At 52.3% G+C, this 21,631-nt stretch overlaps 1 protein-coding gene across 12 annotated transcripts in view; it reads left to right on the forward strand.

Moving 5' to 3' along the window:
• SUGP2 (SURP and G-patch domain containing 2) overlaps positions 1 to 21,013 on the forward strand; it is a 33,943-nt gene extending 12,930 nt beyond the window's left edge. For 5 of the 12 annotated variants that reach the window (XM_064597423.1, XM_045862659.3, XM_054504833.2 and 2 more), the window contains 6 exons: positions 4,840 to 5,327; positions 6,377 to 6,488; positions 10,765 to 11,285; positions 13,461 to 13,522; positions 17,329 to 17,465; positions 18,162 to 21,013. In XM_064597423.1, the coding sequence (XP_064453493.1) occupies positions 4,840 to 5,327; positions 6,377 to 6,488; positions 10,765 to 11,285; positions 13,461 to 13,522; positions 17,329 to 17,465; positions 18,162 to 18,282 (1,441 nt within the window). In that variant the 3' untranslated portion in view covers positions 18,283 to 21,013. The remainder of the gene's footprint in view (positions 1 to 4,839; positions 5,328 to 6,376; positions 6,489 to 10,764; positions 11,286 to 13,460; positions 13,523 to 17,328; positions 17,466 to 18,161) is intronic. The other 7 variants (XR_008505152.2, XR_010413584.1, XR_006788371.2 and 4 more) reach the window with 7 other exon arrangements.
• The last annotated feature ends 618 nt before the right edge of the window (positions 21,014 to 21,631 follow it).

A 21,631-nucleotide genomic window follows, 5' to 3' on the forward strand; every position in this document is an offset into this window, starting at 1 on the left:
TTGCTCTCAATCTGTGTGCGTGCTGAAGGAAGGAAGCTAGATAGCCTCAGATTGACAGGTGAAAGCAGAGACCAAACCCTCTTGGGTAAAGTACTCTCCAGACTTGAAAGGCTCGGGCAATTTCCAGGTGATTGGGCTGGAGGGAAAGGGGACCCCGAGAAGAGGGACATGTGCCTCTGCATCATGACCAACCAGGCTCATGATCACTGATGGCCAGTGGTAACAGACAAAACCATAACCAGAGTTGTACATATGGGAGGTGGGGTACAAAATCAGAAATAAGCATTGAATTAGAAATCAAATATTTGAGAAAAATGAACATCATGAAGGAAAGTCACCATACTCAACAAATAGAGCTGACACTGGAGAAGACTGAGTTACATAAGAAAAAAAGTGTAAAAATATATGTGTGAGGTTAACAGTCTTCGGTGGATAATAGTATATTGTATCCATGAAACAGGAGCTTTTTGTTTTTGGAAAAGAACCTGTTAAAGATCTTGGAAATTGGGCGCCTGGGTGGCTCAGATGGTTAAGCGTCTGCCTTCGGCTCAGGTCATGATCCCAGGGTCCTGGGATCGAGTCCCGCATTGGGCTCCCTGCTAGGCAGGGAGCCTGCTTCTCCCTCTGCCTCTGCCTCTCTGACTCTCATGAATAAATAAATAAAACATTTATTAAAAAAAAAAAGATCTGGGAAATGAAGTCTGATTGTTGAAATAAAAATCCCAGCGGTTGACTAGAATAGACCCAGATGAAGAAGAGATTAGGGAGCTGGACTCAGACTTGACTCCTGGAAAACTCCTTCAGAAGAAATTACCAGAGACTATCAGAGGAAAAGATGTGGTGCCAAGAAAGAATGATAAGAAGCTAGTAAGGTTAGGGCTTTGGTGTGTACATTAGAATTCTTAAAGGAGTCCGTGTATGTAGTTTATAAAAATCAGTTGAATTAAGAAACGCAAAATGTTTCCGCTTTGACCAGTTCCCATGCCAGTTCTACTCCTCGCAGTCAGTCTCTTTTGGTATTTTAAACTTCTAAATTATCTCTTGATGATAAGCCTGTGTTGCTCTTCCTTGATCTATCAGTTTTAGCCATCACTGTTGAAATCCTATGAAGATAAGTGAGGATTTAGCTCTCTCTCCTCTCAGTCACTCATCAGAAAACCACCTTCTTGCTAGGCTCCAGTGCTGTGTTAGGTTCTTTTTATTAGTTAGTAAAAGTTCAGACCTTAGGAAACACGTAAGAAGGCTTTGCGTTATCTCAGCCCTTCAAGGAACAGCAGAGATTTGCGACTTCTACCTCCCTACAAGGAGGAGCAAACACTGGTTTGTTCACAGCCGGGCCTTGTGGACAGAACTGGCCATTGCCGCTCACTGAGGCGGCCTGCACCTTCTGGTGCCCTAAAATAACAGTAGTAGTGCAGACACCCACTGCAGCTTTGCTTCCTTGTCAGGAGCACCCGTTCGCAAAGCTTCCTCCAATCTCTATGAGAGAGATTGCAAAGCAGCAGGCCCATAGAATGGTCCCAAGGATGTAAGATGTAGAAGTGAAAGAATATGTCACTTTGTTTTTCCCATCTTCTAAGTTGTCCCTTCAGAGTGGGATGGTCCTGACCCTTGCTGGACTATGCCCTACAGGGACAGCCCACCATGTCCACATGTTTACAGACTGAGGAGAAAGCATGTGGGCTTGAATCCCTCTTGGCTGGCCCCAGCAGGATTGTCCAAGGGCCTCAAAGCAAATACAAGATCTAAATAATTGATGCTGGGGTGGAGGGGCAGACATGGACCCTAAAACCCCAGATAATCTAGACAATGTAAGGTGGTAAGTAGCAGGAAAGAGATGGATACTAAGGTTCTTGTCCTGTTAAAAGTGAGGCTATAGGGACGCCTGCGTGGCTCAGTCAGTTAAAGTATCTGCCTTTGGCTCAGGTCATGATCCTAGGGTCCTGGGATCAAATTCCGATTCAGGCTTCTTGCTCAGCAGGGAGCCTGCTTCTCCCTCTCTGCCTGCCGCTCCCCCTGCTTGTGCTCTCTCTCCCTCTCCCTCTCTCTCTGACAAAAAAAAAAGTGTGAGGATATAGCTAGTGACTAGTTCTGAACACAGAAAATAATAGTTTAAGTGTATATTAATTTGATTAGCCAGTAAAGACATAGAAGTGGGATTTATAACTTCCACACTACTATAGAGGGTGAAGCCAAAAAGAAAATGTATTCATCCCAATGAAAAGCAAGGAAGGGAAAAAAAAATAAAAAAGGAGGGCAAATAGGAAACGAGTACAATGGTGCCACCTTTACCAGGGACTTGGGTTTAAAAGTACCAACTATTGCTTCCTCTCAGAGATAAATAAAACAGAGTGGGGGAAGAAATGGAAAATGACATACCAAGCAAAGGCTATCAAAAAAAAAAAAGGTATGTAAAAGTCGTTTCAGACAAAACAGAGAAAAGCATAAAAGGGGGCAGAGTAGGCTACTGACCAGGCACAGTCATCATGGAGCCCAACACAGGTCTCGAACTCACAACCCTGAGATCAAGACCTGAACAGAAATCGAGTCATACGCTTAGCCAACTGAGCCAGCCAGGCACCCCAATAGTTGGGAATCTTGATGCCTGAACTACGTAGCTTAGAGCTGTGTAAATAAACAACACTTAGAAATATAAGAGGAATTGATCGATCTATATCATGGCATGAATATAATTCTCTGAAATGGGTAGATGTCATCCAAATAAGAGAATATTTAGAACACAGTGAATGGGCATAAACAGGTAAAGATGATGTGCTAATGTTTGTTGAGCAGTTAGTGAATGCCACACAGTATTTAAAGCATTTTTCTTACAATGGAAAGTGTGTAACTCAAGCCTCACAACAACATGATGAAGTAATTTATTACTGTCTGTCCCTCTTACAGATAGAGGAACTGAGGCACAGAAAAGTTCAGTAAATCTCATGGCTAATAAGTGGCCATGCTGGGATTTGAACCCAGCAGGCTGGCTTGGGAATGTTCTGTGCTCTTAATGTTGTGTTCCATTAGAACTTGGGGAGACTGACATCCTCAGACTGCACTTCGCATCAGAACTCTCCAGGGGAAAGGGGCTTGTATCCTGGGGCTCTGGGTCACCTGGGTGCTGACTCCGCTTTCTGCCCTGGGTGAGGGGTACCCTTGCTGGGGCTGCGTTTCACAGGAGAACCAGACCATCTGTTCCTTTATGTGGGAACCCTTGCTCGTTAGGGTGCAGGACGCTGCTGCTGGCCCGGCAGAGTGCGTGGGGCAGCAGCGGAGCCGGCGTGCAGCCTGTGTCCTCAGACCCAGCCGGACCTTAACCGCAGATGGCAGCATCGAGAGCTGCACACGGAGCTACCCCCCAGGGGCCCCCTGCGGTACGCCGTGCTGCCGGCACCCTGCTTCACGCAGCCAGCTGGCTCCTGTCACTGGTGATCGGGAACTGCACCTAGGAAAGCGGCCTCTTAACGTCAGGCAGACTGAAGGCCGCCTGAAATGCTGCCCTGCCCACCAAACAGTAGTCCTTCTTCTTGAACACAAACTGAAATTGAACATTCACGAACTCCTGTTATGTGTGAGGTCCCAGAGAGACTCTCCGCACATCCCAGGAAAGGAAAACCACATGGGCCACATTACACGATTGCCACGATGCATAAAAGTCAAAACTAGCACAACAGCCAAAATAAAACTTGCTTCTAAGTAACTTTTGAGTGAAGGGGAATGAGAACTGACTTTAGGAACTTCTCAGAAGGAGCTAGCAGGGGGCGCCCTGCACACTGGATGCGGCTGCAGCCATACATAGAGGAAAGTGCAACGCAGGACACGTTTGTCAGAAATGGAGTGAATGTAAGCATTCACCACATGAGGCCAGAAGGAAATGGCAAGAAAAGTCCAGACCCTAGAAGGGGAGGATTAATAGAGCTGAAAGAAGGTGCTAACGAAGTGGAAAACAGACTAGAGTGTGTGAGTTCCCTCCATGCCCCTTACTGTCCATTCCCCAGGGCTAATTAAGTTAGCTTTATATTCTTTCAATGTCGACTCTGAGAAAAGCGAATGCACGTGGATCTATGTACACAAAGCAGATTCATGTGGTCCACATCAGTGTTGGTGTTCTTCTGTAGCTTGCTGTCCTCTCTGGCTGTATTGTGGATGTCTTTCTGTGTCGGCACTCGGGACTCAACCTCCTCTTTCCTATACTGTTTTTTTGGTCTTTTTTTAAGATTTTATTTATTTATTTGTTTGACAGAGCATGCACAAGCAGGGGGAGCGGCAGGGAGGGGGAGAAGCAGGCTCCCCGCTGAGCAGGGAGCCCAATGCGGGGCTCAATCCTAGGGCCCCGGGATCATGACCTGAGCTGAAGGCAGACACTCCACCGACTGAGCCACCCAGGCGCCTCTGTACTGTTCTCGTTATGACTCTGGCACATGATTTCACAGCCATGGCACTCTGGCCTCGGTGGTGCAGTTGAAGCCAGGGTCTCTGAGTACTCCGCCTCACTGGGCTCTTTGAAGGGTGTCACCTCCCAAAAACGGCACCCACAAGCGACAGAGTGGCAGTGTCTCTGTGGCAGTGATTATGTTACGAGGCTACTAGGAGTTGTGAGCACCTTCACCGCTGGGGATGGCGAAACCCAAGGAGGAACTGACCAGTGCTGGACCAGAGCTGCCACTGCCCTGCAGTTACTGTGGGCAGGACGGGGACCCGGGGGGTCCATGGATCAGAGCCTCTCGGATGGCAGGGAGGCTGCCACTTGGAAAGGGTGTGAGAAATGGGATCGTAGCAACAATTCGGTACGTGGTGTTGTTTTAACCAATGTCCTTCTGTGCCTGTTTTGTTATGTAGGTTTTTGTCTGATGACAGTAGTCTGGAATACAAATATTACAAACTGAAGCTGGCAGAAATGCAGCGGATGAGCCACACCTTGCCAGGAGCAGATCAAAAGCCAACAGCGGCAGAGTGTGCGGTCCGGGCCATGCTGTATGCTCGGGCGATCCGGAGCCTCAAGAAGAGGCTCCTCCCAGGCCGGCGGCGGGGGCTGCTCCGCACCCAAGGGCTCCGGGGCTGGAAGGTGAGGAGAGCAACCACTGGGACCCAGACCCTCCTCTCCTCGGGCACCAGACTGAAACACCATGGCCGGCAGGCTCCAGGTTCATTGCAGGGAAAGCTGTCCCAGCCAGATGGAAATGAAACTGCCAAGGACTGCCCGCCTGACCCGGCCGGACCCTCTCCTGGGGACCCCAGCCCAGAAGCCTCGGGCCCATCCCCCAAGCCAGCAGGAGTGGGAGTCTCTGAAGCCCCTCAGACCTCCTCTCCCTGCCCATCTGCTGACGGTGGGTACTCACTCCCATCCCCCTCTTCTGGGCCCCAGCCCCGACTCTCCAACCTCCAGGGGTCCCTCAGGGTTGGGGGTGGGAGACCTGGGTGGTCTGAGCCATCTGTGCAGCAGGCAGGAGCAACAGGGACCTGGCCAGGACAGGTGCACGTGGAGGCACTCTCCTCTTATTTCCTAGAGGGGCTGGCCCTCGAGTCCTGTAGCCGGCTTCCTCCTGTCCAGGGGTCAAGCTGACTCACCATGCTCCCCTACCAGGTCCTCCTGCTGGCCACCCGGTTGTGCCCTGGGCCCATGCTTGGGGCTTTGAGCACCTCCATCCATTTCTCCCTCTGTTCTTGCTCCTCTATACCTTCTGTAGGGCTGCCCTCGTCTCTCGTTCTGCCTTTTCTTTCCCAAGGTCTGTTTCCTTTCTTAGGGTTAGCTGACCTGCAGTTTCTTCTGGCCATTACCTTTTCTCTGCGACAGGCCTGCCCCCGACCAGTACTTCGCACTTACCACTAGGTGGGAATGGAGAGGGGAAACAAAGTCTCCACCACTGCTACATTCTCTAGCTTTTGCTGTATAAAGAGCCGTTCTGAGCTATGCCTTCCAACGGGGTATCCAGTGCTCCAAGTCTGCTGAACTGGGCTGGGCCCACCCATGTGTTGGTAGGCAGCAGCTGGTTGTGTGGGGCCATCGGCTGAGGTAACAGGGATGTCTGGGCCACATGCCTTTCGCCCCCTAGCAGCCAGCCTGGATTTGTTCACCTGACAGGGTTGGGCCTCCAGGAGGGCAGCGGAGGTGCTCAAGGCCTCTGAAGCCCAGGTTCCACACTGATGCCACCTTCTATCAGTCAGCAGGAGTCCCAGGGCCAGCCCCAGTTTTGGGGGGAGAGAAGAGAATCTCCTTCTGCTGGACAGAGCTACAGAGTCCCATGGCAAAGGGCAAGGATGCAGTGAGGGGACATGAGGAGTTGTCTTTATAATTAGTCTCCATAACCACCCCCCCAAAGTTGAAATTGGAAGCAGCCGCTCAGAACTGACATGTGACAGTCACTTTGTTTTGTAGTTGACATGAAGACCATGGAAACTGCAGAGAAACTGGCCAGATTTGTTGCTCAGGTGGGACCAGAGATTGAACAGTTCAGCATAGAAAACAGCACTGACAACCCTGACTTGTGGTATGTAGCCATCGTGCCCTTTGAATTTGTTTACTCTATGAGTGTCCTGAGAGAGAGCCTGTGGGGTGGCCTGGCAGACACACTTCTGCCCCAGGAGGCACCCGAGGAAAAGTCATGGCTTCGCTTCTGCCAAGCTCAGGGCTGTGAGGGGAAAGCGTCTGCTTAGGGGTGTTGGGCGGTGCTGCCCTCCTCTGGGGCATCAGAAAAAACCTGCCCTGGAGGGAAGTTTAAGCTGTATTTGAAGGTCAAGTGGGCTTTGATCAGGGGAAGGGGGAGAGAGCACCCAGCCAGAGAGGCTAATCGGTTCCCTAGAACCTCTGCAGATGCCGAGTGGTGTGGGGTAGGGGGAGGAGGAGGGCGGTGCACTGTCCCTGGTCACACCAGTGCTCCGGGCAGTGATGGATGGGGTCCTGGTCCAGCTGTGGGCAGCAAGCACTTCCATGTAGTGGGGGCCTGGCATCCTTTTGCCAGGAGGGGGTGCTGTTACCCTTGCCATTCCTCAGATGGGGTGCCTAGTCAGCACCACACAGCCTGCAGGTGACAGAACCAGGAGCCTGCTCTGCCTTGTGGGGCACAGGTTCACCTCCTTCAGGGGGAGGCTACCTGGGAGCCCCGTGTTCCTGATACTGAGCCATAACCAGGTGGGGTTCCCATGCTGTTTAAATTGTATCCTCCCGGGCGCCTGGGTGGCTCAGTTGGTTAAGCGGCTGCCTTCGGCTCAGGTCATGATCCTGGAGTCCCTGGATCGAGTCCCGCATCAGGCTCCCTGCTTGGCGGGGAATCTGCTTCTCCCTGTGACCCTCCCGACCCTCCCCCCTCTCATGTGCTCTCTCTCTCAGTCTCCCTCTCTCAGATAAATAAGTAAAATCTTAAAAAAAAAAAAAAAAATTGTATCCTCCTGTTGGCTGGGAACTCTGGACCCTTGCCCTGCTCCTACCATGCTGGAGAGCCATGCCTAATTAAGTCTAATTAAGACTACGGTTGAAAACTACACATTTCCTAGAGCATTTCTGGGACCCAGTGGTGTGACCCAGCATGTTCTTCCAGCTTGTTGGGGACCTTGAGTAGGTTCTGCACTGGGCATGCCTCCTGCTTCCTATGAGACCCAGACCAGCCTCGGGGAGCACTGACAGCTTCATGGGGGCTCAGCCCGGTTTTGCCTTTTACAGGCCTGGTGACCTTGGGGCCAGCTGGGCCTAGCACACCTCAGAGTTGGGCAGACCCGGTGAAGGGGACAGCTCCACTAAGGGCAGCCAGGAACATTTCATCAATTGTGGGTTTTTTGTTGTTGTTTTTTCCCCCAAAGGAGAATTCTGCATTATCCTGGCACTGCTGTGGTTTGGGTTTATCCGTCACCGTTTCTGACAGCCTTTTCTGAGCAATGTTCCTTAGGAGGCCCTGTCCCTTCCCTCCCCACACAGAGTCCCCCATTATTGTACAGTAATGTTAGGTGGAGTGATTCACTCTGTCCCCCAGCCCAGTGCTCATAGAGCAGTTTGAGAATGGCTGCATCCAACAGCACACGTATTTAATAAAGGTCAAGGTGACTTTGTGTTTCTTTTCCTTTAGAAAGAGTATACCTCTAATGCTGTTTGAGTTGATTCTGTTTTTGTCTGTGGTTATGTCATCGATTTGACGTATAGTCAGGTTCATTTTTTCTACAGAGATTCAGTTTTAGGGCTATTTTTTTCTATCCTTTCAAATTTAATTTTAAAAATAAGTTCAGCATTTGCATGGTTCTAAAATAAAAATTACAAAAGGTAGGCTCAGAGAAGTCTCTGAGTGGGAATCCCCTCACCCATCAACAGGAAACCATTTCATTCAATTCTAGTGGGTATGTGCATTTCCCCTTTTGTTCTTACATGTAACTTTTTATATGTAATAGACACTTTTGCACCTTGCTTTTTTCCCTTCACCACCTATCCAGAAGTCCCCTGTGCCTGTCCCACCTGTCCCCTCGTTCTCTTGTCCACTGTCATTCTCCACATGCAGCCACATCAGGGTCACTCCCCAGCTATCGGCATTCACGTTGTTCTTACGGCCCCACCAGTGGCCTTACGCACAATGACTCTGTGGAGAGAATCTTCATGTATCTTCCAGAAGGGGGACTGTGGGGTCCAAGGTCATTGCACATGTAATTTTGTTAAATAATGGAAATACCCCTCCCCGAGAGCCCCTCCCAAAGCAGTGTCCAGAGTACCTGTCCCCATCCCTCACCTTTTGGCATGTCTTAGAGTCAGTAGGATTCATGAGAAATTTCTTATTTCCACCATGAAATTTTAGTTTCCATTTTTCTTACGAGTGAAATTGAACATCTTTTCATAAACTTGTGTCCTTTATTTTCATGTGAACTGTTCATTTGTCTCTTAAAAAAAGGTTTGTCCTTTAAAAAAGCTTTGTTGTAAATAGTTTGCAATTTTTTGAATTTTGTGTAAATGCAGCTTTTTCTTGCTTTTTGTCTGGCCCCTTTATTCAGCACAGTTCTCGGATCAGCCATGTTTGTTGCGTGTATCCCCAATTCATTCCTCTTTGCTGCTGAGTGTATCCCACTGTGTGGCTGGACCAGTTGTTTACCCATCACCTGTTGATGGCATTGAGATGTTTCCAGTCTGGGGCGATTATAGGTAAAGCTGCTGTGAGCCGTTGTGGATAAGGTCTTTATTTCTTTCCAGGAAATACCAAGGAGAGGAAAGGCTGGCTCCATGGTGGGCCCACCGTTAACTTTTGAAGAAACTGCCAAGTTGCCTTTCCACGTGGTAGTGCCATTTTGCATTTTTAGCAGCCTGGACGAGAGTTCCAGTTCCTCCCCACACAGCACTTGCTGGTGTCAGCTTTTTCATGTTAGCATCCCAATGCGGGGTCGGCGGGGGGGCGGTGTCGCACTGTGGTCCTCATTTCTCCAAGGACTAGTGGTGCAGAGTGTCTTCAACTGTACTTGGGTGCTTCCCATACTTAAGTGTTCATTTGGATCTTGGGTCCATTTTTTGATTGGGTCATTTATTTACTTACTAATCAATTTTGAGGGTTCTTTATACATTGTTTATAGGAGTCCTTTGTCAGATGTATGATTTGCAGATACCTTCTCCTGGTCTATGACTGGTTTTCTCATTCTAGTTGTCTTTTGGAGGGCTCAAGTTCTTAATCTTTGCCCTTTTTTCTATTGGGTTTTTTGGACTTTTTCTTTCTCAAAAAAAATTTTTTTTTTTTGAAGATTTTTATTTTTGGGGTGCCTGAGAGGCTCAGTTGGAAGGGCATACAACTCTTGATCTTGGGGTTATGGAGCCCCACATTGGGTGTAGAGATTACTTAGTTTTGTTTTTTTCTTTTTTTTTTTTCTAAGTTTTTATTTTTAAGCAGTCTCTATCCCTGACTTCATCAGATACCATGTTTCTGGCCTTTGTCTTGGTGTTTCTGTCCGTGTGTCCAAGGACTGGTCCCACACTGTTGTGCCTTAGAGGCTTCATACACCTTGTAATGTCTGGTAAGGCCGGAACCCTTCACAGATTTTGTTTAGAGTTCTCCCAAATACCCTTACCTATTTATTTTTCTCTGTGAAGTCTAGAATCATGTTCAAACCCAGAAAAAAAAGATGCACTTATTGAGAGAGGCTTATGCATTAATATTTTAATTAGGGAAGACTTGACATCGTTATGAGGTTGTTGTTCTAGCCAAGAACAAGGGCTTCTTTCCTTGGGTCCAAATGTATTTTGTGTCTTCGTGCATGTTTTCAGTTTCTCACATTAGCCACAGCCCTGGGTCAGGGTGGCCGTGGGACTGTGAGGCTTCGAGAGGCAGTATTGCCACCACATTGACTCAGCTTCACTGCAGAATGAGGGGCAGAAGGGACGCGCCTTCCTCAGTCTCCTACCTGGCAGTGTGAGAGGAACCGGGCAGTTACCCTGAGCGCACGGGAGTCCCAGAGTGGCTGGTGACAGACTAGAAGGGGATGAGGAGAGGGCCGGGTTAGATCTCTGGCTGCAGTGTTGGAGCTTTTTCCAGCACATTCCTTGGTCATTTCTGCATACCTTGTTCCTCTCCTGCCCTCCCCTGAAAAGCAGTGGGGCCTCTTAACGTTCTGGCTCCTTTGTTAAATTGCTGCTACTCCTCGGACTTCTCTGTCTCATTGTGAAGCTGCACCATCAGCCATAGTTGGTAGAAAGAGGTCAGGTTATTTGTTGGTTCCACTCCCAGCTTTGTTGGATCTCTTCCGGATAATTTAGTAAATATGAATGTTCAGAGGACTCTGATTCACCAGTGTTTTTCATCCTTGCCCCAGGTTTCTCCATGACCAAAATAGTTCAGCCTTCAAGTTCTATCGAAAGAAAGTATTTGAGTTATGCCCATCGATTTGTTTTACATCCTCTCCACTGAACCTCCACGCCGGTGAGAGCGCTGATTCTCAGGAAAGCCCCCTTGATCCCATGGAAGGGGAAGGAGAGTTTGAAGATGAGCCCCCGCAGCACGAGGCTGAGCTGGAAAGCCCAGAGGTGATGCCTGAGGAGGATGAGGAGGACGAGGAGGATGAGGAGGAGGATGAGGAGGGGGGCGAAGAGGGCTCCACTCCTAGAGGGGCCTCCAGGTCAGCAGGAGGGGCGGCCAAGTCCGAGGGCTCTGAGGGCAGCCCCCCCACCGATGGCCTCCCGAGCGAGGCAGCTGAAGATGGCCCAGCTGGTGCACCTGCCCTGTCACAGGCCTCCTCGGGGGCCTGCTTCCCCCGGAAGAGAGTCAGCAGCAAGTCCTTAAAGGTCGGCATGATTCCAGCTCCCAAGAGGCTGTGCCTCATCCAGGAGCCCAAAGGTGAGTGCCAGACATTCATCATGGCTTCCCGAGCACGGGCTTCCGTTTAGCACTGAAGGAGGAACTGTGCTGCTCAGTTGTGGACCAGGAAAAGTTGTGGAGACCAGCTGATGTCACCTGACTGTGTGGAAGAATTTACTGGCCCTTAGCCCAGGCTTAGCCACAAGATGACCAGCCAGTCCCTGTCCCCCTTCCCGCCTCTGACTGCACCTACCAACCTGGACGTTACCTCCCCAAATCCCCCCAGGGCCAACAGAACACGAGGTTCTTCGGTCTTGTGTTTTTAACCTAAACTAGTTCTGGTGGTTTTGCATACCCCTCCCACGTGCTCCGTGAAGCTCACCTCACGGCTGGCGTGAGGCTGGCAGTCCGAGGGCGCGCGCTGCGTCAGTGTGGCAGCCGCGTGTTAGCGTCGGATGCTGCTTGGTGTTTCCGTCACGGTCCGGTGGGGGAGCCCCGGCTGTGGAGGGCACGGGCCTTGGTCATCTCCGCTGTTTCCCACCCGTGACCTTGGGGAGGACCCAGCCTTCTGAGCCCCTAGAAGACCCAGGGCACTGATGCCTGCTTAGCGATGACGAGGAGGGAGGACACAGGCGGCAGTGGTCTTGGGCAGTGGTTAGTGGGAGCCACGTGCTCTGTACTCCACTGCCCAGGCTATGGGAGGTCATCCCCTGTTCTTCTGTGGGGAGGGTTCAGGTTCCTGAGGTACGGTTAATGGCAGTAGCACGCATCCTTTTTTTTTTTTTAAGATTTTATTTATTTATTTGACAGAGAGAGACACAGCAAGAGAGGGAACACAAGTAGGGGGAGTGGGAGAGGGAGAGCAGGGAGCCCGATGCGGGGCTCGATCCCAGGACCCTGGGACCATGACCTGAGCTGAAGGCAGACGCTTAACGACTGAGCCACCCAGGCGCCCAACACGCATCCTTTTTAAGGGGACAGTTGGAGGAGTTCTGGCGAGATCGTGTACAGGCATAAACTCCTCCAGTGCGGCGGAGCTAGAGCCTTTTTCCAGAAACGTCTGTGTCTGTCTGTGGTCCCCGCCCCGTTTTCTGGCCTCGTGGTTCTGCCAAAATTTTCTAGACTGTCAGTAGGCAGAATGGCATCATGTGCGGCCTTTTGACGGGCCGGCCATGGCCCAGGTTGTTCCTCATGGCCCCCCCCCCCCCCCGCCCCAGTGTCGCCACAAAGCCAGGCCTGGGCTGTGCTTCCTGCCACCACAGCTTCCTCTGAGGTGGCTGTGGCGAACAGTGCCCCGTCTAGTGTCACCTGGCTGCTCTGCATTGTTGACACTGTCACTCACCCAGGAGCATCAGTTTCGTTTCCCCTGCCGATGGAATGGTCCTGTGGTTTGTGTCTGGGAACCTTGGCGTTACCACGGTTGCCAGCTCTTGTACCCAATTCGGACGTCCATCACAACTTCCTGCTGATGGCGGCAGCCTCTCCGAATGCCTCATGTCCCGCGAGGGGGAGAAGTGGAGCTTCTTCTATTTTGGAAGCTCTCAGTTCCTTGGGTGGTTGATGAGAAAAAAAGCAGCCCTGCTGATCTCTCCATCAAAAATAAGGCTGGGGCGCCTGGGTGGCTCAGTTGGTTGAGCGACTGCCTTCGGCTCAGGTCATGATCCTGGAGTCCCAGGATCGAGTCCCGCATCGGGCTCCCTGCTCGGCGGGGAGTCTGCTTCTCCCTCTGACCCTCCGCCCTCTCATGCTCTCTGTCTCTCATTCTCTCTCTCGCAAATAAAAAAAAAAAAAATAAGGCTGTAATGTGATTCAGTGCTCTGTATGAGAAGCATGGTTGCTTTACTGGAAAATTCTCTGCAGACTTTAACTCTTTATCAGTGGATCAGTTGCTGCAGAGACACTAGGAGGGCAGGAGATGGCAGATAGTTTATTGAAACAAAACGGGGTCTTGCAGCCACGGAAAACGATCCACGCATGGAGCCCTTCGTCATACACGCGGGAAGTCCTACGTTAAAGTAGGCTCTTCCCCACCGAGCAGCCCTCAGTTGGGCCCGCGTGTTCCCGCCTCTGTCCGCGGGCCCGTGATTCCTGGGAGGCAGGCCGGTGGGCCGTGGTGCAGGCCGTGGCTCCCTTCCGGCGGCCGAGCCTGAACTGCGGCACTCACGTCTTCTGAGTGACGTGTGTGGGTACGGATATGTTTCTTGTGTTTTTCAGTTCATGAACCAGTTCGCATCGCCTACGACAGACCTCGGGGTCGTCCCGTGTCCAAAAAGAAGGTGAGCATGACAGTTCTCACGCGTGGCATAGTCAGTTGGAATTTGCCAGAGTTTTAAAGGGCACGGTGGCTCGTAACTGCAGTATACTCAGTATACTCGTACTTCCGACCGGCACGATGTACAAAGCCTATGGAACAGCCTTTCTTCTCAGGGATTTCTTGAAACTGTTTTGCGTTGCCTGAAGCGCAGGAGGGTAGTAATTAGTTTAACAAATGGGTGAGGCCTGATACTCGCAGTGTGTTGGGAGAGGTGAACAAGGTGATGTCCTGGCCCTTGAGAAGTTCAGATTTAGGGGCCTGTAATGATGGTTAAGGAGCACACTAACTGGGCGCCTGGGTGGCTCAGTTGGTTAAGCGACTGCCTTCGGCTCAGGTCATGATCCTGGAGTCCCGGGATCGAGTCCCGCATCAGGCTCCCTGCTCGGCAGGGAGTCTGCTTCTCCCTCTGGCCCTCCCCCCTCTCATGTGTTCTCTCTCATTCTCTCTCTCTCAAATAAATAAATAAAATCTTTAAAAAAAAAAAAAAGAGCACACTAACTGGCTAGTAAGCCAAGGCCGTGCGCGGATGGGTGCACACACACACGAGCGCGTTAACTGGCGGTCACTTCCTCTGCGCCAGGCCCCGTCTGCCCACCTGGAGGCAGCAGCCTCCAACAGGGACAGGTTTGTGTGAGACTCCTGTGGCCTGTGTGCCCTGGGTACGGAGAAGCAGGTCGAGGGGAGATGGCGAATGTGGGGTTGGGGGTGCCATTTATTCAGGGAGGCCTGGGAGAGGCCCCAGGGTGGTCCTGTGTCAACAGGTGGCCCTCTGTGGCACCCACACGGGGCTGGGGAGATGAGGCGGTAATGGCGGTGAGGCCCCGGGTTACAAGGGGCCTGTAGACAGATGTCACAGTGAGGCTCCTTCTCGGGGGGAGGCCCTCGGGGACCCGCGGTGGTCATTTGGGGGGAAGATGTGGCCACTTTGGCTGCGGTGCTCAGAGCAGCCTATCGGCGGCGGGGCCGGGGAGAGCCAGGGGCCGGGCGGGTGAGGACGCAGTCGGTGGGACTTGCCGATGGACTACGTGTGGAATGGCCAGGCCGAGTCCAGGGCACCTCCACGGTTGTCTGCCCGGGCAGCTGGGAGGACGGAGCTGCCACTGACTGAAATGGAGAGACCCTGTGGGGGGCAGGTCATCAGGCAGATGGAGTGCTCTCCAGACAGCTAGGTGAACATGTGGGGACAGGTAAGGCTGGGCGAGGTCACCTCGGACATATGTGGGGACATCCCAGCTCCTTAGAGGTCAGGGAGGTGAGCCGGGAACCAGGTGAGGTCTCTGCTGGCGTGGCGTGGTGAGGAAAGCCTGTGTGGCAGACTGTTCAAGTACACTGTCGTCTCAGTGGCTAGAGGAGGGGTCGGCGTAAGCCCAGTTACAGCAGGGAGGGGGGACTTGCCTGGGCCCAAAGCCCGTGGTCCTAACTGACGTGCTCAGTTTGAATTTGTGCTGGCACCCGGCTGCCCGTCTGGTGATCTGGGTGAGGGGGCAGCCAGGCTCAGTCTCAGCCTGGCCACCTAATCTTGGCATGTAACTCCTGAGTCTCCCATTTGTACATCTGTGACGTGGGACAGTCTCTCCTACCCTGTGGTTCAGAGGTGCCTTACGAATGAAACTAAATGCATGTTAACTGGCTGTGCAGCCGTGTCCTGCGAGCTCCAGTCTCTCCATGAGGTGACTGTAGGCCGAGAGCTTCCAGCTTTCTCCAGCTAAGCAGCTTTCCCGGAGGGGTGCGGATCTGCCCTTTGGGGACCTGTGGCCAGCCTTTCCCTTGCCTTCCCCACCCTCTTCCCTTCCCATACTTGTTCCCTGCTCAGACCCTCAGACCCTCACCATTACCCCCCAGCACGAGCTGCCTTGATCAGGATGGAGGAGCCCTTTCCCCAGAAGTATATGCGGCCTTCTCAGCCTACCCAGGTTGTCCTCGGTGTTGAGTAAATGTCTTTTAAAAATAGGCTCAGGTGGTAGGGACATGGGTACTGATGAATATGCATGAGTAAATAGAAATATTTTCTTTCTATTTTTAAGGTTTTATTTATTTATTTGACAGAGAGAGAGCATGCGCACATAAGCAAGGGAAGTGGCAAGCAGAGGGAAAGGGAGAAGCAGGCTCCCTGTTGAGCAGGGAACCTGATGTGGGGCTCGATCCTAGGACCCTGGGATCATGACCTGAGCTGAAGGCAGACACTTAACTGAGTCACCCAGGCGCCCCATAAATGGAAATATTTTCTGCCCACACTGGGCAGGCTCTCCAGAGGCCCCCAGGCCTTTTAACCTGTCTTTCCACAGCCGGTTCTGAGCCCACGTCTTATCCAGGGCTTCTTGCTCCTCTACCTGGAGGGTCTTCCCAGCTATACCAGCTCTCAGTGAGGTCTGCTTTGTGCTAGACATGGACCCCAGAGTCCCAGTAAAACCCAGTCTCTGGGGGCGCCTGGGTGGTTCAGTCGCTAAGCCTCTGCCTTCGGCTCAGGTCATGATCCCAGGGTCCTGGGATCAAGCCCCGCATCGGGCTCCCTGCTCCGTGGGAAGCCTGCTTCTCCCTCTCCCACTCCCCATGCTTGTGTTCCTGCTCTCTCTGTGTCTCTCTCTGTCAAATAAATGAATAAAATCTTGGGTGCCTGGGTGGCTCAGTTGGTTGAGCGACTGCCTTCGGCTCAGGTCATGATCCTGGAGTCCCGGGATCGAGTCCCGCATCAGGCTCCCTGCTTGGCGGGGAGTCTGCTTCTCCCTCTGACCCTCCTTCATGCTCTCTGTCTCTCATTCTCTCTCTCTCAAATAAATAAATAAATAAATAAATAAAATCTTAAAAAAAAAAAAATGAATAAAATCTTTAAAAAAAACAAAACAAAAAAACCCAGTCTCTGCCCTTGGGGAGCTCCCAGACCTGGGAAGGGGCAGTTGGACAGACAGACAAGTCATTCAGGTTTGCTGAGCAATGTCTGAGGGCTGCCAGAGAGGCTTCCAGGATGGGGTCACTGCTCAGAGTTCTGGAAGCCCATAGGCTTGTTCCAAATGGAGTGGGGGAGTAGGGAGGACCCTGCAAGCCAGTTTTTCACACAGTCTCTCTACACAGCAGGTTCATGGCCTGTTCAGCCCCCTCCTGCGTCAGCCCTGCCTCCCATCTGACTCCTGCACACCAGGGGCCTTCCTGCCTCAAGCCTGTGCCCTGGTTACCCCCAGCCTAGAGTGTACCCTCTGGCCATCACAGGTCACCACCGCTTAGGGCTCTTCCTGCTAACCCCTTGGCCCCAAGACCCCCCAGCCCCTCATGGGGTTTTCCTCATGGTCTTAGCACCACGGTGGGAGTGGTCACACTGGGGCCTGAGAGGCTGGTCTGGCTTGGTTCTGTGGGGGCATCTCTTTACTCCCCACCTTTTTTTTTTTTTTTAAGATTTTATTTATTTGACAGAGACACACAGCGAGAGAGGGAACACAAGCAGGGGGAGTGGGAGAGGGAGAAGCAGGCTCCCCGCTGAGCAGAGAGCCCGATGCGGGACTCGATCCTAAGACACTGGGATCATGACCTGAGCTAAAGGCAGATGCTTAACGACTGAGCCACCCATGCGCCCCTACTCCCCACTTTTAGAAGCCCCAGCCTACCCAGGGAATGTTGCTGGGAGCTAGGAAGCAGCCTGTGGCTTTATCCCAGTGTCTGAGGAATTGGAGACAGTGGGGGGGTGGGGGTACTGGACTGTGTCAGGTGCAGCATGGGCCGACCCTTGCTCCAGGCACTTTGCTGCAAACCACTTGCCATAATCTTATCTCTCCTCAGAAACCCAAGGACTTTGACTTTGCCCAGCAGAAGCTGACTGACAAGAACCTGGGGTTCCAGATGCTGCAGAAGATGGGCTGGAAGGAGGGCCACGGCCTGGGCTCCTGTGGGAAGGGCATCAGGGAGCCCGTCAGCGTGTACGCAGCAGGCGCTTGGGGCCAGGGGTGGGGATGGGCAGCGTGCTCGGGGAGATGAGGCTCTCTTTGGGATTCTGGTTCTGAGTCCTTTGATCTGCAGCCTGATTTCTTGGCTCCCCTCATGTTAAACATGGCTTAAAGTTGGCAGGGTTTTTTTCCTGACAAAGGGAGTCTTCAAATGAGGTGAGAAGCAGATCATTTATATATGCAGGTGTTCATACTGGCTCCTTGCTGCACTCACACAGACGATTTAAGTGGCTTCTGGGCCCTGGCATTTCAGCCACATTCCTTATTGTCCTAAAAGCTGAGTGGTAATTCTAGGTAGTTATGATAAAAATCACTTTCCTTTTTCTGAGAACCCATACGCCAGCTAGCCAGCGTGGGAGAACATGGCCCAGAGTTTGTTAGGCCCCATTAACATTCAGCAGGCATTTCATTTAAAACTGAGCTTACCACCTGCTGGGGGAGGTTTTCTGCTGTAATCGGGCTTCTGAGCACGCGCCTCAGAAAGTCCGCACACCTGCGCAGGTGAGTACCCCTTGTTCCGCGCTGTGAATTGTGTCTTCACTTTCCCTCTCCTTTTCCCTGTTGTGTGTCCCACGTGCCTCTGTCCCACTCTGACGCCTTGTGCCGTTTCCAGTCCCCTGGCGGCCAGGCTCTGTGCTCGGTGTGGCTAACTCTCCATTTTGCTCCTAGGGGAACTGCGTCGGAAGGGGAGGGGTTAGGTGCTGACGGGCAGGAGCACAAGGAAGACACATTTGACGTGTTCCGTCAGAGGATGATGCAGATGTACAGACACAAACGGGCCAACAAATAGGTATGTGTGTGAGCTAGTGCATGGGGCATTCTGCCTAAGCTGACGTGCTGGTATGTAGAGACAATTTCTCCAGAAAAGTCAGAGTTCCCCATCCCCCCAAAACCAAACATGAAACCAAACACACACACACACACGAAAACATTCTGTGAGGGTAACAGAGTGTTTGGATGTGGATGTGTCCCACCCCTCACCTTCCAGGTTTGGTTGAAGGAGTGAGCCCCGAGCTCGCAAGCATGCAGCCCGACAGCGGGCCTTGGTGCGGGGCTCCTGGGTTCGACTGCCCGCGGCCGTCCTGGGGAGAGAGGTCGCCCAGGGAGTGGCCTGGTGTCCTGCGAGGGTGAGGGCGATCTGAAGCCGGAGCTGCACAGGCCAGCTGCTTTGCCACATCCTTTTTCTGAGCATCTTCAAATCCGTTTCATTCTCAAGGGCCTTGGGCCCATATAAACATCCCCTTCTTTCTCCTCTTTTTAGTTGCCTTCCCCACCTGTAATTTCCAACTCAGTTATGAACAAAATCGTTCTCTCCCTGAATAGATGAAACCATTGGTGAGAAAACTAAGGCTCGAAGCAGCAATTGCTCTTAAAGCGCCACCTCTGCCCCGGATCTGCCCTGGAGCCAGTGGCCAAGTAGGTTCGGTGTGTACACGAGAGGCGAGCATCTCTGCAGCTCTGGTGTGGAGGGTCCGAACGCTGGCTTTTCTTCTTCTTAAAGGAAAAAAGAAAGCGCCATTTCCGATCTGCTTTTGCCTTTCCCCCTCTTCCAAATGCTTATGGCAGCCAGTCCCCTGCAAGTCTTTCCTGGCTCCCCCTAGGAAGGTGGTGCTGCCCTTGGAAGCACCGGGGCCCTGTTTGTGCTCAGGAACCAGCTCTGGGCGGGTCTCCCGTCGCAGAGAACCTTGCTCTCAGAGGTGCTCTCTTAGCAAACTTGGTGCCCAAATGATGACAGATGGTGGCTTTTCGTTGCTTCCAGGCTGTAAATAGGGGATGTAATCCGGTATTAGTGAAGTCCGCTCTGGTCCACAGCCTGCAGGTTGGGGCATGGGAACTCTTTGAACAAGTGGAGATACTTGATTCCACGAACGTGGTATTTATGGAGGCTCGGCTCTTAAATGCCTCCCAAGAGACGTGATAGAAGTTTAGCGACAGGATAATAGAGCAGTATTCAGTGGGGAGGAATCATTACGTTGATGAAACTTCTCTCAAATTCACATGTCTCCCTAGAATCCACAAACTGCAGTTTGCTTTCTTTAAAAACCACATATGGAGTCTCTTCTACCAACGGCTGGGGGTGTGAACTCTTCAAGAGGCTTCATTCCTGGCCTGCGCGGCAGCGTGAAGAATTGTGTTATCAGGGCCTTTGTACAGAACAGAAGCAGGGCGGGCCGGCAGCTACTTGCTGTTTCTAGGTGCGTGACGGCTGCCCTTCATCTTCCCCCGGCGCACCCTCCTTGCAGCTACGTGCGAAGTTCTCAGGTCGTGGGGGTCTCGGGCCTTTCTCATAAAGCAGCAGTGTGGAAGTTTTAAATCTTTACTCAGATCTGGGGACCTTGGGATCCTGCTGACACTGTGAGCTCGGGTGGGGGGGCCCCCAGCCGTGAGTTACCGTGTTGGCCAATCTTCCCTTTGTCTTGTGGGGCCCACACCCACCGTCACAGGCCTGTGCTGTGTCTCTTCGTGTCCGGTGGAGCCTCCAGGCTCTCCTTGCCCCTGGTTGCTCCTGTTGCGTGGGCGCCCGGCAGATCTTTATGGCCAGGGAGATGATGGAGGTGCCTCAGCAAAGTCGAAGCAGCCTGCAGGGGCCGTGTGGTATAGGGGAACCACAGCTGTAGGGGTTCAGGTTCATCTCCTTTCTTTCCTAATCCTTCCAGTAGCTTTCCTTGCTGGCCATGGGTTGAGCGCATGGATGGAACTCTGAGCCAAAAGACACCCCTTTGGCAGACTGCCTTTGACAGAGTGCCCCATTGGCCCCGAGCAAGATGTGGACTCCCCCAGTAGGTTCTCGCTCTTTCTCTGCAGCATAGATAGCTCTGACCATCATATGCACGTTGTGCTAGTATATTCGTTCTTGGCTCTCTCCGCTTCTATCTGTAAGTAAAATGCTTTAAGAATTCCCAGGGTATAAGCCCTGTCCCCGCAGCCTCCTGCCACTCTTCCTCCTGGGGACATCCCACTTTGAGCTGACCCTGGGAGCCTTTGGCACATGTCAAAGGGAACACCTCCTTCTTGATCCTGGAAAGTCCTGTGAGCACTCAGGTGATGCTTTTCCTGTGGGGCTGGCGTCATGGGAGCCGGGGCGGAGCCTGGTGGTGCGTCCTCGCACCGGCTGTTGGCCAGGGACCAGGGCACACGGGCCCTCCGCGCTCGCCCTTGCGCTCCCTGGCAGAGGCTGCTCTCAGGGAGTGTGCGTGCGAGCGCGATGTGCAGTTGCATAGCCTTGTCAAAGTCACAGTGTCTTTTCTGTCATTCTAGTTCCAGGGTCTCTTCCATGAGGACGACAGGCATCCGGAAAGTGCTAACTCGCCACTTTGGGTGCTTACTGTCTCTGGCTTGTTTCCAACACTGGAAATCATATAGAGAATTTTAGCATTTTTGGTCCTTGGTAAAACCTAGAAGACATTTGTGATGTTACAAAACGGAAGTTTTTTGTTTGTTTTGTTTTTGTTTTTTAAATCTAAGAAGTTGTGAATGTTGTTAATCATTTAGCAGTTGCAATAAATGTAGAGGAAACCCAATTTCCCGTCTCTGGTGATGTGTTTTGAAAATGCGGCGGGTCGGGGACCACGTGACAGATGTTGAAGTACCTCCAGGGAAGAAGGTTGGACACACTGTGGCCTCCCAGGCATGCCCTCTGCCTGCCAGGGCCTCTCTGCCTGATCTCCCCAGCCAGGGGGCCTGTTCAGTTGCTGGGAAAGCCTGGAGGGTGCCAGAGAGCAGGCAGGGACCCGTGCCAACCGTGGGGTGTGAGCATGTCCTCTTCTGAGTAGGGGGTTATTGCTGGGTATAAAACCCACCTTTGAGAGCATCAGGGATACCTGCCCTACTGCTGATGATGCCCCCCTCAAGGCTTTACCCGCTCCCAGGGTCGGGGCTCCAGCTGTCAAGCGTTAAACCGGGGCCACCCGGGCCTCCCCCTGACTGAAGGGGCCTGCCTGTGGGGCATCTTCACAGCTCCCTGCTGTTCCCGTGTGCTGCCCACTCTGCATCTGATTCCTCCACCGACAGCTTCTGGCCCTTTGGGGAAGGGATGAGGACAAAGGCTACAGCAGGCACGTACCAGACCTGCAGGGGCTTCCACGTGAGAACAGAGTGATGCGGAGGAGCCAGGCTGCTGTTGGACGCAGGGCGGAGGG

The sequence above is a fragment of the Mirounga angustirostris genome, unplaced genomic scaffold (assembly GCF_029215605.1).
Source record: "Mirounga angustirostris isolate CCGP_5_RB_7025 unplaced genomic scaffold, mMirAng1.0.hap1 SCAF_1, whole genome shotgun sequence".
Lineage (NCBI taxonomy): Eukaryota > Metazoa > Chordata > Mammalia > Carnivora > Phocidae > Mirounga > Mirounga angustirostris.